This window comes from Schistocerca nitens, chromosome 3 (genome assembly GCF_023898315.1).
Source record: "Schistocerca nitens isolate TAMUIC-IGC-003100 chromosome 3, iqSchNite1.1, whole genome shotgun sequence".
Taxonomy (NCBI): Eukaryota; Metazoa; Arthropoda; class Insecta; order Orthoptera; family Acrididae; genus Schistocerca; species Schistocerca nitens.
In genome coordinates, this window is record NC_064616.1 from 634537809 (window position 1) to 634556543 (window position 18735).

General features: G+C 39.3%; 1 protein-coding gene across 5 annotated transcripts in view; it reads right to left on the reverse strand.

Annotated features, from left to right (window-relative positions):
* Positions 1-1080: 1080 nt before the first annotated feature.
* Positions 1081-18735, reverse strand: part of LOC126248586 (arfaptin-2) — a 65724-nt gene continuing 48069 nt past the window's right edge. For all 5 annotated transcript variants that reach the window (XM_049949697.1, XM_049949695.1, XM_049949698.1 and 2 more), the window contains one exon: positions 1081-5770. In XM_049949697.1, the coding sequence (XP_049805654.1) occupies positions 5618-5770 (153 nt within the window). In that variant the 3' untranslated portion in view covers positions 1081-5617. The remainder of the gene's footprint in view (positions 5771-18735) is intronic.

Genomic DNA, 18735 nt, shown 5'->3' on the forward strand with positions numbered 1-18735 from the left:
GCTTTCTCTTTTTTTTCCAAAAAAATTGTGAATGCAGGTAATAAACAAAACAGAAAACATTCGTTCCTTCTCAAAATTGCATTCAATACTATGGTGTATAGCAGTTAATATGAGACATTTAGCACGCAGGGAAAGAAAATTATGTTATAAATTATATAAAATACAGATTTAGCTCTTGAAAATTTATCTTTCACTATAATGTGAACTTAAGCAGATTTTATTATGGATTCTGAAGTATTCCTAAGTTTTTCTTTTCAATCTCCAGCACTGTTTTGTTACTGTCTAATGTCACTTTACGTCTATAATAGATTATCCAATAAATTATGAATGAATATTCAATGGCAGTTAATGACAAAATTTCAGAGTGAGAATGTGCTATACCCTCCTCCAGAAATATAGATGATACTGCTCACCAAACACGCTTATGGCTGAACAATATACTAAAATTATATACAGATTTTAATTCAGAATGCATTTGTATTTAGTGACTCAGTGTTCTATCATTACAATCTGTAACTATTAGGGTGACTCACATTAGGCAATGTCCATTCCACTGCCAAAACTGTTCAAGACAAACATCTGTACACATGTCTACTTTTGAATTGGTAATAAGTCACTCATTACAACTGGCACTTAATACACCTCAAGAGCCTTGCATTCACAGATGATTTTAACGATTCCACATGTCACACAGCAGTGGATACCAAGACACACAGGTCAAGAGTGTGTTGGTAGCAGTAGTAAACCCAACAGTTCACTCTGAACTGAAGTAAATTTCAGCTACAAACGTTTACAATAATTATCAAACCCATAGAGGGATCAAAGAGGCCAGTGTATTTCTGCATAGAAACAAAGCTCAATAGACACCTTTCTACTTGCATCAATCAATACCAATGCCGTTCATCATTACAATCATCATTCACCCATTCGCCCCTTATTTGCACCTTCCTACCTTTAATTACAGTTTTACTGGTTTCATGGTTGCATTTATGACTAAAAAAAAAAAAAACCACCAAATTTAAGATTTTCTCAATTACTGCAACATCATACAAACTTCCTTTCACCATCTTATGTAAAATTATCCTAAGCGAATAGGGGGGGGGGGGGGGGAATCCACACTCTCTCTACTCACAATGAACATATTTCACATCCACATGATATACTTCCCTATGTTTTGGAACTAACTTGTGGAGCAAACAACTTTGTAAATTATAATCATCCCTGTTGACATACAGTGATTAATACAGGGTTGATTTAATTAAAATGTATCCTCCTTTATAAACTGTAGACACATCAGGTAATGTAATAATACCATTAACTGAATTAATAAGTTTGAGGTGAAAGCCTGTTAAAATACTTTAATATTACTTGAGTTTTTGATCTGATGGCCACAAAAGTCAATAAATAACTCTTCACACAAATACACATACATTTGCTGGAAACTGAAAACAGCTCAGCATTAACCATTAACAAAATTTTGCCTTAAATAATCAGGGCCAGATTTCTGATCATTATATGATTAAAAATCATTCAAATGAAGTAAATTATATGCAGGAATTAACAAATAAAAACTGTGTAACATGAAATAATCATTTGAAACAGCATCAAAATTAGGAGCAAAACCTACAGGGCAGAGACCTAATAAATATTCACTAATCTGACAAGGTGTTGCCGAGAATAGAAAACACAATCATAGATGCACCACATGTACAATTTAAATTCTTCTTAGCATTGAGAATTGATATTTATATAGGTAACAGTCAAATAGCTTACGACAGTCATGCATATGCCTCGTCTTATTTATATACTCTTCAAGCTATTGTCCTATTACTAGCACAACACAAAAGTTATTAAAAGACATTTGTGAAAAAATATTTCATTTCTACAATACTATCAAAAGATAACTCAGTTTTCATCACTTTCTATCCAAACAAATATCTTGCAACATAAAATTCTTAAGAGCTGAAAGGGTCTGAGTGAAAAAAACTTTATATACTACTAACTACACTGTCTCACATTACCTCAAATACACCACAGCTGCTTTAAAATCTCTCTCTCTCTCACTCACTGACACACGCACACGCATGTGCGTGTGCGCAAAGCCCGAAAACATAAATATTATCTACTAACTGAGCCACATAAAATAATTATGGGCTCTGTAGTTTTTATCTTAAATTTCTCATTATGGAATATACAATTGCCTTCTTACATTACTGAGACAAAAGGGAAAATAATACTCTTGACTTATAATATTTTTAATATGAATGTATGACACATTACTATAGTTAACATGATACATTACTACAGTTAACAGTTAATTAATGCAAGGGCATCTCAACGCACTGACAACTTGTACCACATAGACAATTTTCTATTATGAAAAGAAGAAGTTTTTGCTACACTCATCTCATCGTGTAAGAAATTTCATTTGTATTTTTAACTCTGTTCATAACAGTACAATTAAATATCATGTTTTATATTAAAGTAAGATTACAATAAACACCATCAAACCAATAACAGACAAAAAACTCAACTGCAGACGTCTGCAAGAAGCTTACCTTAAAATAAGAAGTATGTCAGAACTTGGTAAAGACATTGAGAGACATACTCTGATTCATATTTTCAAATACGTATTTGTGTTACAAATTTTGTGAGATTGTATCTACGAATACTTTAACCATTGTGAGTCTATTGTGTATATAAAATATACGTTTAAGAATTATACTCTATGCCGAATAAAGTTTCTGTACAAATAAGAAGCTTTACATTAAAAATTATATTAAAGCTGACAACAAATATCACAAATAAATATAAAAAAGCATGTAAAAGTTTCACTGATAGATCATTCACTGAAATGCTCCAAAATACATTTCTAACATTCTCTCTCGCAACTTTCTATGGAAACCACAATTCGATTCAATTATAAGATATTAAATATCTCCCCCCCACCCCCCAGAAAAAAAAAAACCTTAATGGAGTGTCAAGTCGAGCTACTATGCAGTTCTACATAATGACTTTTGAAACACTAATAAGATACTGGAAAATTCTGAGTGCAACATAAACAGTAGATGAGTATGCTTTGGACTCTGGGCAACAGCAGACACATAAATAAGATTTGGAACTTGTAGTTAGCTCTGAAGTATGTGCATATCCTTACAAGTTCCAAATTTCATTTTTGTGTATGTCTACTGCCCAAACAGTAAGTTGTAAATCTCTACTGTTTCTTTGTTTTTAATTGAGACAATTAAATTCATAATGATTTGAATATTATATGAGATATGGTATTCAGACAACACAAGCCAAAATGTGCACAGTTTGATCAATGACAGCAACACATACAAAGCATCAAATGAAATTTATAACAAGGCCTTTAATGTTTGCCACTTGTGAGAATGCAAAGATAATACGACAAATGAAAGGAGGAAACACATCCTTAGGTCATAATGAACTACTTATGCCAGAGAGGGGAAGGGAGAGAGAACACGGCACATACTGCCTTTTCTACCACCACTTAAATGTTTATTTCTAGTATCAGTCTTTAAATACTGAATCACATGGGAAAAAAATGTTTATCGGCAAATACTGTATAGAAAACAAAGACAAAAGAGTTACAAGTCTCTTGTTGTCAACCACTGTCACTAAGGCATTACGTCAGCTATAAATGGCACATTATATACGAGCTATGCTTGCAGGTCATCTAAAATGAAGTAAAATACTTGGCAGTATTCCAGGAGAGCAAATTTAATTGTGGACGGTAGCAACAGAAGTGCTGTACTACACAAAATCAGCACTCCCATAGATGACTATTCTCCTGCTCAATTACACCACCAGATATTGTCATACTTGCACAAGGTACCACTAATCTCCATTTACTATTTACTGAAAGCATTGGCAGCATTTAAATACTGCACATGACGAGGAGACACTAAAGCCTTTCACATAGAGAAAACGCCGTTGTTCAAAACATCAGCTCCAGTATACAACTTCAAAACAAACTATTAACACCAAAGCATTGTTTATTGTACCTTTTTGGATGAGGTGGATGTCACAATGACAAAGACAAACAGTGTTATTTTGAAATTACCACTGAATAAAACTCACTTTCTCTGGAAAGTAACTGTGCAGAGCACAAAATACCTGAAAGGGTATATTATTCTGAACTTCAAAAATTATCCCCAGTTAGAATTAATTATTTGTAATAAATACTTTTTCGTCTGCTTTTAAAAGCGCTAAACCGAGCCAACACTGCAAATATTCAAAAGAGAAAAATTACGTAAAAAAAATTGACTAAACTTTGTCAAAAGAGCCATACAAAAAAGACAGAAGAAAATAACTGGCTAAAATACATTTTGCAAAAGAATACAATGAGTGTAATGGTGCATTTCAATGAGATGTCATCACATTACTGTGACATTCGTACACGCATATAACAGAGTACAGAAGAACACACCAACTACGACAAAAAAGCACAGTAGTTGTAATGTGATAAGCATGTGATAATCAATTCTAAATTCTGTCTGTCATTAATTATACTGTCTAAGAGGTCTAATATTCTCCTTTTATCAGCAGTGTTGTCATTACAAACTGGAAACTGATACCTACTCTTTTTAGCAATACTAGGTTTATATTTGAATGCACTGTCTTGAAGTCACAGTGCACTAAAACCAATATAAATCCAGTGGCATTCACAATATCAGCTTTGAAAGTTTGTACTGTGTACAAAAAGGAAAAAAAAGAAAGAAAAGAAAGAAAGAAAGAAATCTATGGCAATTTTCCATAGTACAGATACTACATGACTTTTTCTTTCAGCATCACACTACACATGGATCACATTAACACATGACGTGCTTTAAGAATATCAAATTTGTCCTGATATAACGTGTAGCAGTAACAATTTTACTCATAAAAACACACTGTTAATCCTAGACATCTGGAAAGGAAATGAAGGTGTTCATGTCATTTATTTTTCAATACATGAAACATCTATAGTCTAATAGCTGTCAGTTGTTACACTGCACAACATAGCTAAATGCTGACCATATACGTATTCGACAAAATCTGGTCATTACACAGATATTAAGCATGCTGAACTGCAGCAACAACATAACTGTATTTTCTTTAAATTAGAAAATATAAACAATTTTTTTCATTTTTATTTCTTATAAGTTTTAAATTTTTATCCAAGTGGGCTAACTGGCAAACAATGTTGTAAAGAAGTCATTTATTAATGATATGCACTATATCCCATACATGAAATATATGTACTGTTCACCAGTTATCTGTAGTCTCAAAATCATACAAAACCATGAAACAGGAACTCACTAAAAAAATGATACTGCATGACTGATGAACAAGGGTTTCAGTATACATAATTAATGTTCGCAGTTAACTAATGCAGAATTCTGGCCCTGATGTATAGTAAATGGCAACAAAAGTTTTTAAAGCACTTAATTTACATTTATCACATATGATGCACACACAGATTGATAAACAAGGTGATGCAGGAATTGTTGCAGCATTGTCATGTTGACATTAAGTGAAATTACACAGCTACTTTACAATAACTGCAAACCATCTGGAATGGGCACGACTCACAAGTCCTACTTATCTCCTGCTACTATTGCTCCAACCATGATGGATAAGAAGAATTAGGAGATTTAACCTTGATGTTAAACTGTTTTAATGTAGCTTCAAGTGCCTGTTGATTTCCTGAGAAGTATGCTGATACTGCATTATGGAACAGCAAAAGCTGTTTGTGCATTACTTTGATCTGCAACAACATGAAACAATTGTTACAAATTCCTAATGGACATTTACAGTGGTATCAAAATGGGTGCAGAGATTAGCAGCAACAACTATTTGGCCTAATCTAGAAGATTTGCTGTTAGATATTAATTAAGTTGTAACTCTCATTGCAATCAACACAAGCTTACTATTAAAATGTTAATACAAGAAATGTTCAAAGACAGACAACAACCCACATTATAAAGAAATATGGCTCATTTTTAAAAATATTGTAATTGCTCAAATTAGTTAAAATTAATTTGTGTCAATAAACTGCCAAACAAAGGAATACAAAACTGTCAATTAATGTGGATGCAAAATTTAAGCACTTCTCACTGGTTCAAAATTTTGATATGTGAAAACAGAACTTTTTTATGATGTCAGTAATGACTTGTATTTTGATATATCCTGATTAACATAATGCTAATGAAATTTCAATCTAATGGTTTAAACAAAAGCCCAAGTTTGACAGCAACACATTCTTATCAATATATAAACTCTAGAGCATACTTGCCTTAGTAACATCAGTAGACTGCCACAGCATATCACCACTCAGCAAATAATACACAATAACCAAATCTCTAACCTCCAATGACACACCAATTTAACTGTATATATTTTTCTCTATGCGTGCTCTCATTTGAGATTAAAACTAATGCGATATTCTCTGTGATATGGAGTGTGAAAACACAGGATGGTTGTAATTACACGTTTGCTATGTGAGAGGGCTTCCACGAAAAACTAGTGATAACAGGGCAACCAAACTTTATGGAAACATTTTTAAAGACATGCAGAAGAAAAATAATGAATAAACCATTGAAAGAAACACATTTTAATTTCCACTGTAAAGGGTAACTTTGGTTAATTGTGTGCTATGTTTACATTAAAGGTTACAAACATTGCTTAATGTGATGAGCATCTGCATCCACAACAGCCTGGAAGTTTGTACAGATACCATTTCACAACTATTCCCAGCACTTTTCGAATGGTGGGCACAGACTGTGTACTACCTAAAGATCACACACTGCATCCAGTATTCTCAGCCATGACAATAGTAACTTCTTCAACAATTTGTGGTTCAACTGGCCGTTGATTGCTCACACGAAGAATTTCCAAATCGCCAGTCAATTCAAACTTCCAAATCACGTTCTTCAACCACTATGTCGAAAGAGGACTTCTCCAAATTCCTCTAATGTGTCAATACTTGTGAAGAGCAGCAGCACTATTGCTGCTGTTTTTATAAAAACAGCTTTACAAGTAAAGCCCCTCTCCCCTTGTCCAGACCCATGCTGACTGTATGCAACTGTAACACACACTGACACTTGGGTTGCAACCTTATGTTGCCATACAAGTACCAGAATTTAATGGCAGCTGGTGATACCAACACTACTAAGAACATAAATCCTGCAATGCACAGTCTGAACATCATTCCTATAAAGTTAGGTACCCATACTGTAAATAGTTTTCTGTCTACACTGGCTCAAGTAGTGAAAGTTTAATTATAACCACCCTGTATATATTGATGAATACAGCTTGGCCATGATAATGATTTATTACCATGAAAAATCCCTAGTTACACTGTGCTTCAGAGTCCACATTATACTGCAGCTCCTCCAATAACTGGTTGGATAAGTTAGTTCAAATGTTGGGTGAAAACAAGGGTATACCAATTCCAATAGGACCATGATTAGCATTTACTAAGTATCTTTCTTACAATAAGCAGTGTGAGAAAAATTGAAGAGCTAACTGATACACTCAACTGAACAACACTACACACTCCACTTAAAGTTTTGTATGCTGATAATAATACATTATTTATTTACATGTTCTATACATGACTTGCTCAATTTCTATCAAAGTACTGTAGAAGGAGTCAGTTTACAGGCTATATATTCATGATTTGGTGGTGTGTACGGCTACATTGTGGTAATTTACACATTACTAAACAGAACAGAGGCTTACATTTAAGAAAAATTAATGTATTGGTCTTTCGAATTAGTCACATTATTCATGAAACATAAACAATTTTAATGATAAAAGTAAACATCTTTTTCTTGTATACTCAAATACCTAATTTTTAATCAAAAACACTGTCAGTTTAGATTTAAATTGTACTTTGCTACTGGCCACACACATCATGTTATTGGGCAAATAATTGAAGTTTTTTGTGGCTGCCAATTGAACACTTTCCTGAGGCCAACATGAATCTCTCCATTGTTCACTGAGCAATGGTCTGTTTTAGGAAGATATCCACCTGAAAGATGTGTGTCTCACCACCATAAGTCAACACTGATAATACACGCAGACTGTTGACTTTCTGTCTTACATACATAGAGTTTTCAAAACTCTATACGACATTTTTTCAATATTTTGTCTACTTTTTTGCCAGGCACCCACACACGGTAATAAGATGACTTAAATAAAAATACTCAACTTATTATATGATTTCATTACTAATTAGTACATTTTCATTTCAATGCCATTGTACATTATTTCAGTCTTTCTGTAAGTTATTTTTTAGGCCTATTTTCTGACTCTCTTGTTTTAAGTTCTTGCATTTGTTGTTGTTAAAGTTATTTGCACCAAAGACAACTAGAGGTGGTGGTTCAGACCAGTCCCATTAACAAGTATCCCATCTTCATTTTTCCAAATTAAGGATCTGTGAACTTCGTCTATGACTAGTTCTGGTGATGTGTAATCTACTTACCTGCCTTATTTAAATTCTGAATTTCTCACTATCTTGATGAAGTCTAAAGGAAGCTGCATGTATGCACATATTTTTTAGTATTCTAACATAAGTTGAATCCATGTATTTTTGCTCAAGGGCTGTTGACACAGATTTTGTAGAACCCAAGCCAAAAGTTTTTCAAATTCTATGGGATCACAATGTGGTAACTCATATTGATTGCTCTGTTCTATAATTTTGTTAATGACTTGCAAGTGGTCTACTGTGCTGTTGGCATCTCTAAAGCATTGTTTGCTTGCTTAAAATACTGTTTTTTTTCCACTGGTGATAATTTTGGAAAATTCCTTAAAAATTATGGAGAGGTGGTTGGCAGGCTTACAGCTTCTCATGTTTTGCCTGTCTTCTTCGTTGTGAAACAGAATAATTACTGCACTGTTCCAGTACAGGGGAATATTGTCTTTCTCCACAGAAATTCCGTAATTAATTTTGTAGGTTTCTTTTCTATTACTTTGCATCGAGCTTTAACCATTTCTAGTGAAACAGCATCATCTGCAGACACTTTTCATTTCTTCATACCCTGAATGGCTTTATACCTAATCTGGAATTACTTCTGGAATATCATTACTTCCATGAACTATCTGCAATTTTGATTCATCTCTTAAACTATGCACTCATATAAATAAATTTTTGAAACATTGCACAACTTTTTTTTTTTCTAAAGACAGCATTGTTTCCCTTAAGGCAGTTAGAATAAATATTTTCATTTCATTCTACACTACCAAATGGTTTCAGTGCTGTATCAATGTATTACAGGGATTGCAACATCCTTACATTACATGTGCATCATAAATAAATTCATACGCTGTTTGTACATCGATGTGTACAACCAGTAAAATATCTTTTTTAAATGACTTCATATTCACCACTGATTGCACATTTATTACAATATACATCATTGCAATTTTAACCTTTTGGTCATTTTCAAGTGGTAAAAGGTGTTGAAGACAGCAGTAGTCACCATCAATAATAAGCATAAAAATGGCATAAGCATCTATGGCTTCAGTCAACTGTTGTCATGTACTCCACCATTATGTATCAGATTAAAAAAAAAAATCTTAACTGAAATTTTTATCCATATTAATATTATAAATGGGAAAGTAACTTTCTCTGTTATGTTTTCACAACTAACCCGCAGAATCAGTTTCAATGAAATTTGGTGTGGAGATAGACTGAACACTGTGGAAGGACATAGGCTACTTTAGAAAGTGTGTAGTACGACATTCTTGTTAATTTGAAGAATATTACCCGAATTAGGGACAAATGTTTACTCTTTGAAAAAGCTATTTACTCTTTGACTTTTGATATTTATCATATACGTGGAAATACTTTCATTGGTCTGTACGTGCTACACGATACAATTAAAAGTAATTAATACAATGCTTATACACTCTTTCATGCTGAGCATGCCAATGCATCATGTATTGGTAGAGCTTGGGAGGGGGGAGAGAGAGGTGTACATCATGAGCCAAGCTTCACCAAACGGGCAGTCGTGTGAGGGCAGCTGATGTTACTGCACGTTAAGCAGCTTACTTACTCATCGTAACAAACCTACCGATATGCGAACGCAGCCGCAGCTAGTTCTTATATAAAGCTCTCGTAATTTGCAATTCTGACTACATGCCACATGGGTGTCTCCCCTTCCCCTTTACATTTGCACCTATTTTTTACTCTGTATACTACTGAATCACTGGACAACTGCAATTTCGAAATTTGTGTCAGGCTTATTATATTGCACAATTTCATAATTGATTATAAAAATACAGTAAATTTAATTGTCAGTTACATTTGGTCCTTACTGAGCCCATTTTCTTCTGAATGAATGAGTTAAGTACAAACATCATCTTCGTCTTATTCTTACCCTCAAGTGTTAGGCATTTGTCTGCTACATCCTGTTGTTCAGTGCCTCTATGTATGTGATTAGTTTCTATTTCATCTCTCCACAGCATTCTTTGTCCACCTATTCATTGTTCCACTACTGGTTGGTAATTCATTATTATTTTATGCATTCTATTTTCATTCATTGTCCCCCTCCATAGCTGAGTGTTCAGCATAGATGGCTGCCACATGGAGGACTCATGTTAGATTCTCAGTACAGCCAAAGCCAAGGGCTTTACCTTGGTGGGAGGACTGGAACAGGGTGCACTCAACCCCATGATGCCAATTGAGGAGCTATTTGACTGATTAGTAGTGGCTCGAAGGTGTGGAAAGTCTGCAAAACCACCGGGAGAGCAGTGTGCTGACCACATGTCCCTTCAAACCGCGTGGCAGAGGATGAAACAGAAACCAGCAGACATCCTTTGGGCCTTCATGATCCTGACTAGGAGCTCTTATTATTTTCATTCATCCATGTGGTCTGATCTCGCCATTTAATCCTGTACTTCTTGATCTGTTAGTTTATCCGTTTAAGTTCTAGTTCTTGCCCAACTGTTGTATTCCTTATCACATTAGACAGTTTACATTCAGTTCTTCTTCTTACAAAACCTCACTTTCACAGCTTGTATTCTTTGTTCATTTCTACTTGTTACTGTGCACCTCTCACTGCCTTAATGAACAGATGGTAATGCCCTTGTTTTGTTGAACATTATTAGGGTTTATTCTCTAAACTTTTTATTCAATGTTTAGTATACAGTTGTTGTTGTTGTTGTTGTTGTTGTTGTTTCTGGCGAATTCTCCTGCACATAACCCAAGTTTTCTCCTGAAGAATCATTCTTTAGTTTTTGTTTTACTTTTGCATTAAAAAGTGTGCATCATCATCTTGTAGTATGATCTCCTATCTCATCTCCAGAATGTGAGCACACCGGCGCACAGAAATTTAAATCTTCAAGAAATATCTTTTTTATGTTTATTTTTAAAACAAGTATTGCTATTCTGTCTGGCGTAGCTTCAATACCTGTAATATTTGTTTAGACGTTCGTTGTCTATCAAAATACACATCTGCACTTCCCCCCTCATCTAGTCATCCACCACTCCATCATAAAGAGCGTGTGCGTGCCACCCCCCCCCCCCCACCCTCCCTCTCCACACGTGCACAGTATTGTCAAAGTTGAGATCTAATGATGAAATGCTCCAAAGATATTAGTACACAGATGATACACTTTATTTGTTTCAAAGCACTTACCAAATTTCTCAACAGTTATATTTGAAATATGGGACCAAGTTAGTGAAGACACATACTTCAGGCTTTAGTTAGCATTTGGACAGATTCAATTTTTACTCTTTTGTCTTAATGCTAAAACAGATAATGAGGTAATTACATACTAGGCACCCACTAAGTCTTTTCTCATCAATGGGTAAAATACACTGCTTTTGTTGAGGTAGTTATCCCAGAGCTCATCTATAATTATTTAAGGAAACTATGGGGAAATTAATTTACAATGGCCTTACAAAGATCCTGAACCATCTGTATCACATTCATTTTATCCACTGTATCACAAACCAGAGCAGTTATTTAACAGCAAGGATAAGTTTCAAATAAAACGGGCAAAAGCTCATGATTCAATTCTCACTCAGCCCCCTCTGGTCATCTTTCACTTTAATTTACTACCTTTAGTATCTATGGAGGTGTGACACTGCTGAATCACTACACGGTCAGCACAGATACTTCACGGGCCGACGGTGATTTCTTAATAGCTGGGAAACAGAACCCCATGAGAGGGGAAACAAACCCGCCATGCAAGTCAACCTATGGGAAGCAAAGAGTCCGAACCCATGTAGATACAACCAAAGGAAGAACTCAGTGCATGGCTGGTATGCTTAGCTAGCAGGTAAGCACTCATCACAACACACAGCACAATATGCTACATGAGGTTCACAGTGGCCAAATTCTGAGTAAGCACTGACCCACCCGGCCTGCTGCTGCTCGCAGGTAAACACCTCCACCAGTGGATGCCCTCCACAGCAGGTTCCCTCACTGTATAACTGCACCATCCATGCCAGCTCGTCTGCCCCCATCATGATGTCTGCTGTCAGGGATACTAAATCCCACCCCTGAAAATGCCATGTAAGGCTAAAACTGACCAGGCCTGGGCCTGGTGCAGAACCAGAGAGGCCCCTGGAGAACCCAACAGTGGACCAACCATGAAAGGAGGCAACTCCAATGGCACTGGCTTTGCTGGAAGGGCACAGAGACCGTGGAGGTGATGCCACCTCCATTGACGTGATGTGGAGGAAGCAGAGGAGGTGAAGGGTTGATCAAGATCCATGGGCTCCACATCGGCAGGCACACATTCGGGCCTAACTGAGGGCTGTTGATGCAGGCAACGGAAGGACAGCAGAGTGCACAGAGGGGGTGGCAATGGAGGAGCATGCCACTGCAAGCGGGAGGGAGCCCTCACACAGAAAATCATGGTGACCCAATCTGCTGTCCAGTAAACCGCAGCAGTGATGTCACAACAGGGTGCAGGCATAGCTGATTTGTATGGCGGATCATCTGCTCCATACCAACATCCGTCATGTGCAACTGCCGACCATGGTGGCCACCACGACACCCAACACCCATTCCTGCCACTAGGCAAAGGAAAGGATTCAAACAGCAGCCCTGGGAACAAAATGCAGCTTTCCACAGTGGTATACAACTCAGGGTACAGCAAATGCAGGAGACCCCAAGACTGGCGCCCATGCAAACGTTCTGCCAGACTGCACTGGTTGACTTTTGTCTCCCTGTATGTAGCCAGAAAGCTCGATAATGCATCATCATGGGAAGCGGCATTTCGGTCTTAAATTTATGCATGAATCACTCCACATCCAAGATAGAAGCTGGGTGAAACAGAGTGGCAGTCAGATGCTGCATTGTAAACACATAAGTCCTCAAACTCCTTTGGCACAAATTGCCAACTGTCGTCAGATACCAAGATCATGGGGGAACACTCAATGGCAAACATAACCACCAACACTCGAACCATGGCAGTTGACAACTTGGAAATATACAGGAAATTGGACAATTTTTTGACCACCTACAACTACATGCTGTCCAAGCCTGCCTGGCTAGCCGCATGGTCTAATGTGCTGCTTCCCGAGAGGGAAGACCGCCCGGTGGATTAGTGAGGTGGTCTGGTGTGCCGGCCAGCCTGTGGATGGTTTTTAAGGTGGTTTTCCATCTACCTCAGTGAATGTGGGCTGGTTCCCCTTATTCTGCCCCAGTTACACTATGTTGGCAATTGCTGCGCGAACACTGTCTCCATATAAGCATACACCATAATTACTCCACCACACAAACATTTGGGGTTTCACTTGTCTGGTATCAGACGTTCCCAGGAGGGGGGAGGGGAGGGGGTACACTGGGGGCCGAACCGCACCAATAACCCTGGGTTTGGTGTGGGGCGGCAGTGGGGTTGGTGGACTGCTGTGGCCTGTTGTGGGGTTGTGAACCACTGAGGGCTACGATAGGCCGAAGCCTCTCCGTTGTTTCTAAGTCCCTGGTTTAATAGAAAATACACACATGCTGTCCAAAAAAGTGCTGGCAAAATCAATGTGCGCCCTGTCCCAAGGGCATTATGGGATCGGACAAGGAGAGAACAGGTGCAGCTGTGCAGCCTGGTTCTATCCACAAGAATGCACCAGATGTTCAATATTGCGATGGATTGCTGATCAGGTGTGATGCCTCACCAATGCCTTTGTAAAAGTAATACCCCAATGCAATTCATGCAGTAATTAGAATATGAGAGGGTACAACATCAGGGGTACAACCACACAACAGTATTGCTCCTTCGTGCAAGCATGAGAATTCACAGGACAATGTTGAGCCGATCACATAGGAGGAAAAATGTACACAATGCCTGATCCATACCCAAAGAGGTGCACTCCGGCCAACGCAACTGAAGCAGAAAAATTATATTCTGGAAAAGTGGGTCAACAGAAAGTCCGATAGGGTTTGCTACAAGGCATCATCAAGTACAAACACAAGAGCCTCCAGTCTATCATACTCCAGATTGGGTTGGTTGATTCAGGGGGGAGGGGAGTAGCTGACCAAACAACAAGGTCATCAGTCCCTCGATCCACGAGTGCTGCATCTTGAAGTAGAGACTTTTTTGATCTAGCCAGGAGATTCCTAACAATAAAAGCGAGAAGGCTAAAAACATAATTTCATTGTACTGTCATAATAAAAGCATGATGAAGGATAAATGGGAGTCAGCAGGTGGGCATCCCTCGGGCTCTGCATCTGACAGGAAATGTTCCACCCGCAGCTGTCCCATCCCTGATCCATTACAGTCAAACAGTGGCCATTATTCAACAAAGTTTGACATCCAAAATAGAAAACTGGGTGCAGCAGAAAGAAAGCAAACCAAATCTACAAGTGATTGAAACAGACTAAAGGGGCATGAAAAATGTTGGGAGACACACCATTCCCCAACCACTCTGCCCTCACTCTGGATGTAGATTAAAACCATATAACTGACAATAAAAATCAGTTTCATGGAGAAAACTGACAAGCAATTCATCCATCCATGAATCATCCGCCAATATCAGAAGCGATGAATTTGGAAGTCTATACTTAGCACGGAGTGCCAAAAGTAGGGGGCATTCCACCAAGATATGAACTACTGTCTGTAAGGCTTCACAACCACAATGTGGAGATGGTTCGTTACACAACAGAAAACTATGGATTAAACTGGTATGCCCAATGCGGAGACGACAAAGGACTGTGGATTTATTCCGAGAGGAGCAAAACGAAGAGCCCCATGTTGCAGTAGTTTCCCCGATTCCACAGAGTTTATCAGATGGGGCAGTAGCCCACCAGATGTTGTTCCATTTCTGGGCGAGCGAAAAATCTTATGTGTACCCGCAAACCTGCACCTGGGACTGCTAAAGCGAGCAGGAAGTGAGTAAGTGCTCCTCTTGTCAAATGGTCAGCCAGTTCATTCCCCAGGATATCCACATAACTTGGGACGCAGAGAAAGACAACTGAGCAGGCAGCATAATAAAGGTCAATGAGATGGTCATGAATACACGAGACCAAATGGTGCACAGAATAGCATCAGTCAATAGCCTGCAGACTGCTCATTGTGCCAGTACATATTAAAACAGGGTCAATTGAGGCCTGTTTAATAAAATGGAGGGCTCTGCCAACAACTGACAGATCCACAGTAAACACACTTTATGTTCCCGGCAGTGAATGCCATTCCATACCAGCAGAGGATGTAAAAGCACATCCCGTCTGACCCACAGGTCTAGAGCCATCTGTGTAAAAGGCAGCAGAACAGTGAAATTCTTGAAGAACTGGACATAACTGTAGCTGCAAGGTTATGGGGGCCACTGAGATTTTTGGGCCTTGGAAGAGATCTATCCTGATCTGTGGCCTGGGCTCCACTGAAGGGGGAGTGCATGAGAATACACTAGGAGCACAGTCCAGGGAGGGGAGATAGAGAACTTGGCAGAGGAAACAGAGCTGCATTTCAACCAATAATCCACCAGATGGCAGGAATCAGGACGACGGCACCCCTTTCATGTAGACGGGATACGTAAACGATGACTGCGTAGGAGAACAAGATCTGGTACCGTCAAATCTGAAGGGGGAAGATCCCCACTTCGGCAAGAAGACTGTCTATGGGACTAGTCCAAAAGGCACTGTTGGCCTGATGCATGACACGGTGGTGGACTGGGTCTAACAGCTTCAAAGCTGAAGAAGCTGCTTAGCCATAAACCTGGAAACCATATTCCAGTTGAGACGAAATCAGGGCCCAGTAAATATGGATAAGAGTAGCACAATCCATGCCCCAAGATGTATGGGCAAAGAAGCTGAGTGTTTTAAGATTCTGCATGCAGCTGGTCTTCAGGTAGCGAAGATGGGGCAGCCAGGTCAGTTTTTTTATCAAAAAGAAACGGGACTGTGCTACAACGAAAAGGTGTCGAGTACCTAAAATAGAGTTCCAGGTCAGGATGGACTGTGGTACAATGGCAGAAATGCATGACACGTTTTTGTAGGAAACAATTGGAAACCATGGGAAAGAACCCATGCAGATGCCTGGTGTATGGCACCTCGGACCTGGTGTTCAGCAGAGGCTTCTGACTGGGAGCTGTACCAAATGCAAAAATTGTGAACACACAATGCAAGGATGACTAGTGGCTCAACAGAAGTCACTAACTCATAACGTCAACGAAGAAAAGAGTAGCACTCAACAAGAGTCCTGGGATATGCCGTTCTCTTGGACACATTGGGAGACGGCTGAAGTGCCAACTCTTACCCGGAACAGCTGGTGGGATAAAAACTGACTGACAAAAATAGATAGGGGGCCTCAAAAGTCCCAGTCATTGAGGAGGAGTGAAATGTGATGACACTAAGCAGCGCCATATGCCTTATGCAGGTCAAAATAGACTGAGATAAGGTGTTGACATTTAGAAAAAGCCTATCAGATTGCTGTTTCCAAGCAGATGGCTGGGTGCAGAACGTCCCACTTGGAAACCACACTGATAAGGGGTTAAAAGGCCCCAAGATTCAAGAGCCCAGCATAATTTAGGGGCCACCATCCTTTCAACAGCTTACAGAACACATTTGACAGGCAAATTGGCCAGTAACTATCAAGAGACTTTGGATTTTTGCCTGGCTTAAGAAATGGGACAACTATGCTACCTCGTCACTGCAAAAATAATGCACTTTGGGGACAAAGATTGCTCAAAGCCATGAGATGTGGCATTTGGGGAACATTTGAAGTGTTGGGTCATCTGACTGTGAATGGAATCAGAGCATGGAGCTGTGTTGTCGAACATGGCAAGGGCCTGAACTAGTTCCCAGTCTGTGAAGGGTTCATTATAGGATTCAGCTTGGTGGTGAATGAAGCATAAGCTTCTGCAGTAGAAAGGTAGCTGGTGAGCAAGAAGATGATGATGCCGGTCTTCTCCAAGAGCGGATGAATCGGTACAAAGACTACCCTGTATGACAAGACCTGGAACAACTGTTGAAGGCTTGTGACCTGTAAGACCATGGAGCTTGTCCCACACCTGAGATAAAGAGGCATAGGTCCCCAGGGAGGAGACACAGTGATCCCAGCACTCCGTCTTACTGCATTTCATTAAACAGTGAGCCATAGGATGAAGTCGTTTGAAAGTGGTAAGGTTTGTCCGCCAAGGATGTTGTTTGAATCGTTGGTCAGTGACCCCAAATAACTATTGCAATGTTTTGGTCCAACAAGGCACCAGCCAATGGTAGGGGGAGAGAGAGGGGGAGGGCGGGCTGAAGAGGGAGGATCTGTAGAAAGACCAGAACAGAGGGGGGAGAGGGATCTGTACAAAGGGGAACACCAGTTCCAGTGGTATAGATGATTGTGTCTGAGACGCCTTATACGACCTCATCAATACAATCCAACAGAGGGGAGGTGAATGTAACAGCAGAGGCATACAAAGGCCACTTGACTCTTTGAAGTAAGCAATGTGGTACTTGGTCTGACTGGCAGTGACAAGGCAATGATAGGATCACTGTAAATTGGTTATTGGCACAAAGGTCATCATGTAGTGATCACTGTTGCGAATCCACAAGATTAGGGGTAAAGATTGTTATATCGACAATGAAAAATGTGCCCGGGCAGCACTGAAGGGAGCGGGAGAATCATCATTGAGGCAGCACAGATCATGGTCTGAGAGATGCTGGTCAAGGAGATGTCACCAAGCAGGAGAAGAGGGGGAAAACAGTCTCCTTGCTGAAGTGGGAATTGTCCCCCTTCAGACTGGCCTGCCTGGAGGTAGGTTAACAATGGAAATGGCAATCACTGAGGTCATTTAATACTTGCACTGCTAATGCCTCCAACAAGGGGAATGCATTGTTTGAAGATATCTATATGAACCAATACAAAGACACCCCCCCCCCCCAACCCGATGGCCTAATGGGATCAGCAGTTCCAACGGAACACACGACAACCACAGAGTGTTGGAGAATGGTCATCAGTGAAGCGCAACTCAGAGAGCAATGCAAACCGCATCTGGCAGGTGACTGTAGTACCCACAACAATTACATTGCATTGGCTGGGTTAGGCATGAAGGGGCCATGAGGACAGTTACACTGCAGGAACACTGCCTGTCTGCTGTGGGAATGGAACCACATCCACAAACTTTGGCTCCGAATCCAACTGTGTGGGGCGATCAGGCACATCCATGGGGACCAGAGGAAGGAACCTGGTCACAAATTTTCTTCTTCTTCTTCTTCTTCTTCTTCAGCTTCTCCTTTGTAGCCTTTGGTAGGCAGGGTTCACTTAAGGGGCTATCCATATTGAGAGCAA